Genomic DNA, 8490 nt, shown 5'->3' on the forward strand with positions numbered 1-8490 from the left:
GAACTCTACGATGTGAGATTTTAGGTTTTCACTTTTGATTTATAGGTTGTAGATTTTAAAAGTTCTGTTTATTATCATTTTGTCTTTTATTTATTATTGTGTCTTCTATATATTCACATCATTGTGTCTTTTTTGCTACTCATTGTGTCTTTTTTCCTCAACATTGTGTTATATTTTTCGCATTGTGTTATATTTTGTCCGATATTGTGTCATCTTGTGCGATCTATTGTGTCTTTGTACACTTCTTATTTTTAGAAGTCTTTGTACAATAACTTAACCCCTAGTAATGGTAAAAAAATATAGTGAACTTAACAGCTTAATACACTATCTCATAGTAATCTATTCACTAATACACAACAAACGAAATAAAATTACACAACAAACAATCTTACATAAAAAGTAAAAGAAGTTATTCATATTCATGTTAATTATATTACATATTCTATTCAAACAAATCATACAATCATATATTCCCTCACAAAAGTCACTCCCCATCATCCATCTTTAGCTTTACCAGCACACTCTAGTGTGTGTAGTTGTCTTGCTTTACTTCACAAACACTTTGCTCAAATGGAAATCATCCTATACCGGGCGGTAACAACGGTGGTGCTGGTGGTTCTCTACAGCCGCATCGTGGCTGCAACATGGTGCGTAGTCAGGAGCGAAGCCTCAAGAGAGGCGTTACAGGCGGCTCTTGACTATGCATGCGGCGCAGGAGCTGATTGCGCGCCAATACAGCCGTCTGGATTGTGTTTTCTTCCTAACACAATTCAAGCACACGCCTCATATGCCTTTAATAGCTATTACATGCGCCGATCCATGGCTCCCGGATCATGTGACTTTGCTGGCACTGCCACCATTGCCAAAACCGATCCAAGTTAGTTTACTAGTTTTATGGTTTTATCAAACATTTTTGTTTCTTTACAGTTGATTAATGTTTGATTTTTTTTTTTTTTTTTTTTTTTTTTTTGTGTTTAAAGGTTATGGATCATGCAACTATCCGGCTTCACCGAGGTTTGTAGCTTTTGTTATACGTTGGTTTCCATATTTTATATAAATATATTTATATTTAGAATAATTATATGGGTTATATGACTAGAAATATTTCGATTTGTCTTAAAGGTTATTGCGGTTAGTTTAGAATTTAAGTTACTGTTTGTCGATCAAAAAAACAAGTTTAATCAAAAAAAAAAAAAAGTAGTTTATTATTACTATATGTTTATCTATAATTATAAACATTGTCTATCCATCTCATAATTGGTTAAAATAAGTTTACTTGACTTATAAGTTAATTCTAATAATCATTGTGTTGTGTTGCTCACTAATTATTATTAGTATTACAGATTTACAGATAAGAGACATGTTCAATATCGAACAAATCGTAAGCTAGAATTTCATGAATTTTATATTGCTTTTGTTTATATTGTTTGGTAAATATATCTAAAGTTAGAAAGAGAATAATATTGTTGATTACATATTTTATGGATAACAATAACAGAATGTATAATTTTTTATGCTTTCTTTGGGTTATTTATTAATTTTATTTTTGTATTAAACTTGGCTACGCCTGAAAATATATTATTATAATCGATTTTATCTACCCTGGTAGAAAAGAAATCCAAAACTTTTTTTTTTGTAATACCAGTTATTTCCTTGCATTGGTTTTAGGAATTAAAGCAATTTTAAAATTGGTGAAATATGGAAATTAAGAGATTACTAATCCAAAATACACTTCTTTTTTTTTTTATTTCTTTTTCAATATGATGTTAAAGGATCTATTTCACTTACATGCAATAATTCTTCACTTTTTAAGAATGCATACACACTCTTTCTAATAATACTAGTTGTTTACCATGCGCGTGCGTTGCGGCGCGCTAAACCAAATCCTTCTATAAGAATGACAAAACATGTCAAATAACAAAAAGTAGCTCGAACTAAAACGTAACATATTTTCGGTACCGGTGTTCACCGATTTTTACCCTCAAATACCGGTGTTGTACCAGTACCAACCGGTACCGAACCGTACCGTACCAGGTATATTCGGTACCGATACATACTTTTGGGGATTTCGGTAACGGTATTTTCGGTGCCGATTGGTACCGAGCTCATAAAATCCTGTAACAACGTAGCAATACAAGTAATTGCACAGTTTAGATTACCTTTTATACACACAGTAAGTAAACTGACTGACATCATTCTTCAAACGATTCGAGATAAACGATGCGTAACCAGTCATATCCGGCATCGTGGAGTGCATTAAAAAGGGAGCAATTGGACGATTGGATGCTGGGCTAGGTGTTTCTTGGAATGCCCACGGATTTTTCGGGTCAAAACCTCGATTATGAGGATTCATTTTTTCGTATTGTGGTTGGATGAGAATTTTTTTTTAAAAATAAGATAGAGATCATTATAGAAGAGGCGGAGTAGTTGTGGTAAAAAATGAATAGAAGTGTGAGTATTTATAGTGAATAGATATTTTTTTAAACACATAGCCGTTGGCCAACGGCTAGCCCAAACGGCTACTTGTCTTGGCCAATGAGATCCCACCATGTCATCTTGATAGCCCCGCCCAACGCCCGGGCTGAAAACCCCGCCCAAGAGGCCACGCCGAAACCCAAGCCTACCCGGGGTGGTGATTTGGGCGTTTGTACCCAACCCACGCCACAACCCCCGCCCCATACCCCATATTCTAATATTTCCTAGATCTTTTTTTAACACATAGCCGTTGGCCAACGGCTAGCCCAAACGGCTACTTGTCTTGGCCAATGAGATCCCGTCATGTCATCTTGATAGCCCCGCCCAATGCCCGGGCTAAAACCGCCGCCCAAGAGGCCACGCCGAAACCCAAGCCCACCCGGGGTGGTTATTTGGACGTTTATACCCAACCCACGCCACAACCCCCGCCCCATACCCCATATTCTAATAATTCTTAGATCTTTTTTAACACATAGCCGTTGGCCAACGGCTAGCCCAAACGGCTACTTGTCTTGGCCAATGAGATCCCGCCATGTCATCTTGATAGCCCCGCCCAACGCCCGGGCTGAAACCCCCGCCCAAGGGGCCACGCCGAAACCCAAGCCCACCCGGGGTGGTGACTTGGGCATTTGTACCCAACCCACGCCACAACCTCCGCCCCATACCCCATATTATAATATTTCCCAGATCTTTTTTTTTTAACACATAGCCGTTGGCCAATGGCTAGCCCAAACGGCTACTTGTCTTGGCCAATGAGATCCCGCCATGTCATCTTGATAGCCCCGCCCATCGCCCTGGCTGAAACCCCTGCTCAAAGGGCTACGCCGAAACCCAAGCCCACCCGGGATGGTGACTTGGGCGTTTGTACTCAACCCACGTCACAACCCCGGCCCATACCCCATATTCTTATATTTCCTAGATCGCTATTGATTTAGTTTGTTTTATATAATTTACTCAATTACTTATATAATTTACTCAATTACTGTTCATTGAGTTTTGTTTTTATTAGTATATAATAGTATATAATTTATCTTGGTAGTTAAAATAAATTTATAGATAAACTAAACGGTGTATATGTGAAAATATATTTGATACATATGTTGATTATTAAGTGAATTTTATATACACACAAATTTCATCTAGGGGAATAGTGTCAGGCACCATAATTCCATATTGGTCCAGCTAAATTACGATTTTAACCCGTTTAAATTTACAGTTTTGCTATTATTTTTGTTTTTTTCCTGTCAAATTACGATTTTGTTCCCAGTGTAAAATTACCGACATGCCATCGGTTTTTTTTTGACAAAACTATGGTAGTGTTTTGTTTTAATTGGTTGGCTTAGTGTAATTTTTATTCATCATTTTAGTTTTTTTTAGCAAAAGAATGATAGTATTTTGTTTTAATTGGTTGAATCGATGTAGTTTTTTTCGAGATTGTATTATGAGTAGTATGTATAAATAACTGAAACACAGACATACATGTTACGAGAGAGAAATATATTTGGCATAATGCCTCGCAACGCGGGCAGGGTCTCAATATTTATAAAAGAGCGAGAAAAAGATAATTTGAAAATTTACAGATAATATTTTTCGAATGTAATGATTGCTTTCATCCTTTTTCTTTTACTTTCTCATGAAAAAAGAAAATAAAATAATCAATGAAAAACAAAATAAAATAATCAAAGAATTTAAGTGGAAGGTGGGCCCGCATCACCTTTGACTAGTCAATTCACTTTTGGCGGAATGTTCTTTTATCTTGATATATTATTACTTTTCTTTGTTATTTTATTTTTTTATTATTACTTTACTTTTTTTAGTTTTTATTTACTCTCTCAATCCCTAAAAAATCTAAATTTGGAGTTAAAATTAATTCTAAATTTTGAGTTAAAACTAAAACTAAAGAGCCGGATATAAATTATTCGGTGGATTTAAATACACTAAAACACAAATCATAAATACTACAAATGATGATTTAAAGTGTCTTCTAAAATTAATTATAAACTAGAATTGATTCCTTGCGTTACGAGGATCGGTTCTTTTAATGTGATTTATGCGTACTGTTTTTTTTTTCAATTGCTTATGGATCATAAAAATAAGTACAAAAACGTATTATACTTGACATGAATCATTTTTGAAAAAAAAAATTACGTGGAAACATAAATCAAACCGAATTTATACCAACACGTATATGGAAATAAGCATGACTCATTTTCAAAAAAAATAATAAATAAATAAAAAATAAAATTACATCGAAATGTAAACCAAATTGAATTTATACCATAGGTACATAGAAATAAGCACGTAAAGATCGAGGGGGTCAAAATGTCATTACGTTGAAATGTAAACTAACTTGAATTTATACGAACCCATGCATAAACGTCAAAACGTAGACTAACTGAAAACGTCAATAAAATAAGCACCAAAACGTATGATACGACTCATTAAACGTAAAATAACTCCAATTTATACCATCTAATAAAAACGTATTATGTTTGATCAAACTCATTTTCAAACAAAATTTATGTCAAACCATACACCAACTGAATGCGTCTATTATATAAGCATGAAAACGTATTATATTTGATGTGACTCATGCTGGGGAAAAATTATATCAAAACGTAAGTTAATTTGAATTTATACCGACCTATACATAAATATAAGCACATAAAACTCCAGAGGGGCTGAAATGATATTTTATAAAGTTTTTAAAAGGTTGAGGGGGTTTAGTTGTCAATGATGAACGCTGAGGTGATGAGTTTCAAAATTTAAAAAGCAAAATGTGTTTCAAAATCTTTCTATACTAATAAATGAAAATCTTATTTGGACACGTCACTTTCTGATGCTTTGTCACCTAATTTTTCTATTTATCTCTCATATTAAATAATAATAATTTTAAACAAAATATTAGATAAGAACAAATATTTAGATAAGGATAAACGTTTGTTTTTATTATGATCATATTAGACAACAACAACAACAATTTTAAACAAAAAATTAGTAATCATGATTTTAAACAAAACTTTAGATAAACATAAACGTTTGTTTTTATGATAAAAGATCATGTACAAGAGAGAATATCCATATTACATGACTACGTGATTTTGAATTCCCATATCGTGATAGCGTGATTTCATTATACTATATTTTATGTGAAGCTACATTGAGTGATTACGGTATGAGTTAATTATAATAACATTAGTTATAACAAATCATATTGAATGTGTAATCACGTAATAGTTTTATATTGAATGTGTAATCACATAATGGTTTATGTAAAATGTGTAATCACGTAATGGGTATTCAGTGTTATGTAATTTTTTTAAGAAAACTATAGCAATAAGCTGCTCGAATTAAAGAGAATGAAATACTCGTTAATACGATGTAATTCTTTTTTTTTTAATATTAACGCATGAAAAAGTTATAGCCGTTTGAAAATCAAAGGGGAAAGTTGTTTCAGGTGAGAAAGGACTAAATTACCATTCAAGCCAATCCCACTTATCCTCATCTCCATGTCACGTACACTTCGTATGAAAGATTTGTCGTGAATGTGATCCTTTCTCTTGTTTTTATTATGAGTAGATATATACTTTGGAGTTCGGTGATTAAAATTATGGTAAATTAGGATCAAAGGTTCCCACTAAATAATTGTATCTCATAATTTGAATATATCATAAAAACGAAATTCAACCCCATGTAATACGTATGTTTTTAAGATAATAATAAGTAAAAAACAAAGTAAAATGTTATAAAAAGTAAATAGTACATTAATTTTTAAAAGATAAATCTTGACGAATGGATGTGTTAACATATTACATTATATTTTATTCAATACGTGCAACATACAAGTTTTTTTTAAACAAAGTAAAATATTATAATAAGTAAATAGTACATCAATGTTCATTTTCAAAAGATAATTCTTGATGACTATTTGTGTTAACATATGACATTATTTTATTCAACACGCTCAATATACGAGTTTTTTTAAAAGATGTATCTTTTTTATTATTTATTTTATAAAATTGCATTAATGCAACCCGTGTAATACATGGGGTTTCAACCTAGTAATTTTTTAAATGGTCAAATATATATATATATATATATATATATATATATATATATATATATATATATATATATATATATATATATATATATATATATATATATATATATATATATATATAATTAGAGTAAATTACTTTTTGAGTCCCTATGTTTTAATGGTTTTAACCACTTGAGTCCAAAATCAAAATGTTTAATGCTCTGAGTCCCTAGCCATTTATTTTATAACGTTTTGAGCCCAATTTTGTTCATTTTATGACGGTTTGAGTCCAATTTTGTTAAAAAAAAAGATTGGACTCAAAATGATTCAAATGGTTATAAAAAAGCGTCTAGAGACTCAGGGCGTTAAATATTTCGATTTTGTACTCAAATGGTTAAAATACTAAAACACAAGGACTCAAAAAGTAATTTACTCATATAATTATTATTAAATTATTAATGTTGTATGATACGATTTATTTTATAGAATGATTTTAAAAATGAATTGTTTTATGTGACAAGAACTAAATTTATTTTGGGTGGATTTAGCAATGTTGTTTAAAATTCATAGATCTAATGTGTATAATCAGAGAAAATATATATGATCAAAAAGTACGTATAGATCAGTTAACATCATGTTTATAATGTTATGTTTTTGTATTGATAGCGTGGCGGGAGGTATTATTATTCCTCCTGGAGGAGGAGGCGCAGCCACAACAATCGTCACTCCAACTACATACATCACACCACCACCACCACCATCCACCTCTACACCGTTATTTGCGGGTGCTGGGGGCCTAAATCCGTTTGGCATGGTACCTACCTTAGCCACACCATCAAATGCTAGAGCTTTGTTTGACTTCTCCATTTTGAAAATTCAGTTTCCAAACCTAATTTTCTTAGTGTTAACCTTGTGGATGTTTTTGTAGCATATTTTGTTCTGCAAATTAGGTATTTAGGACAATTTTGTTGTAAGTTATGCAATTGTATTTTCTGTCTCATGTTTTTATAATACTATTTATTATCTTATTGACCAGTTTCATCATTTTGCAAGTTCATTGAATTCGAATTTATTGATTGTTTCAAAATTACACAACTTTTGTACATAATCTCAATTTTTAATAAAAAAATGGTAGAACAAGATAACAAAGCATATGATCTATTGGCATTCTTTAAAAAACTACAAACTATTCATAAGGATAATGATCATATTATTAAAACTGATTAATACAAGACCCGCATCCGTCTCAAAATCGATTTGTTTCACCGCTTCATGTTCGTTTTTGTGACGAAAGTGACGAAAATAGAGAGGGACAAACGAGAGGAGCCGCGAAGAGGTGAAGCATTGTTGTGTTCTGCCATGGCTTTCACAGTCATAAAACTCATGTATGTATTTGCTTTCATAAATTCAATGAACTTAATACTTTGTTTGATGTTCACTTGCGGTTCTTATTTTATATTTGCATAAATATTATGTTTTGTTCTATTGTCCAAGGCTTATTTATTTCCTACTGTGTTATTCAAAAGTGAAAAATTAGAAGATGCACATCAACTTGCTCAATGAAATATTTCAAGCAAACTGACTTGTATTTTACATGCTTTTTAAGTTTTTTCCCTAGCTGCTCAATGTTTTCTCCCAATCATCGGCCCATCATTCTTCAACTGAGTTTGGGAGTGGTTGTTGTGGCAGGAGTGGTTCAGGGTTCATAGGTTCTGGGTTCATTAGTATTGATGAGTAGGGTGGCATATTAAGGTTGATCTCATCGGTTATCGGCCTGAATATTTCACAATTGGCCAGACGTTGGTTTAACTCTTTCCATGACAGTGGCATGGGTGCTAGGTTTGAACTTTATCCTTTGGTTGGTTTTCCGATTGGTTCGCCAGTGGGTTTTGTTTTTGTTGTTGTTGGTTTCTTCTTCTTCTTCCTTTTCTCCCTCTTTCTCTTCCAATGCCATCCCCTCTTTTTAGGTGGTG

The 8490-nt window shown here is 32.5% G+C and overlaps 1 protein-coding gene across 1 annotated transcript; it reads left to right on the forward strand.

The window, feature by feature from the left end:
- Window positions 1-468: 468 nt before the first annotated feature.
- Window positions 469-7569, forward strand: LOC110877603 (PLASMODESMATA CALLOSE-BINDING PROTEIN 3). The gene is made up of 3 exons (XM_022125765.2): window positions 469-877; window positions 981-1014; window positions 7184-7569. Exons 1-3 carry the CDS (start codon window positions 571-573, stop codon window positions 7443-7445), a joined length of 603 nt encoding a protein of 200 aa, XP_021981457.1. The 5' UTR covers window positions 469-570; the 3' UTR covers window positions 7446-7569.
- The last annotated feature ends 921 nt before the right edge of the window (window positions 7570-8490 follow it).

This window comes from Helianthus annuus, chromosome 1 (assembly GCF_002127325.2).
Source record: "Helianthus annuus cultivar XRQ/B chromosome 1, HanXRQr2.0-SUNRISE, whole genome shotgun sequence".
Lineage (NCBI taxonomy): Eukaryota > Viridiplantae > Streptophyta > Magnoliopsida > Asterales > Asteraceae > Helianthus > Helianthus annuus.

Bases quoted from the DNA above. Each gene is read 5' to 3' on its own strand.
- LOC110877603 (XM_022125765.2), top strand. From the start codon at position 571: ATGGAAATCATCCTATACCGGGCGGTAACAACGGTGGTGCTGGTGGTT. The intron at 878-980 runs GTTAGTTTACTA...TTGTGTTTAAAG, and splicing joins CATTGCCAAAACCGATCCAA to GTTATGGATCATGCAACTAT. The intron at 1,015-7,183 runs GTTTGTAGCTTT...TTGTATTGATAG, and splicing joins AACTATCCGGCTTCACCGAG to CGTGGCGGGAGGTATTATTA.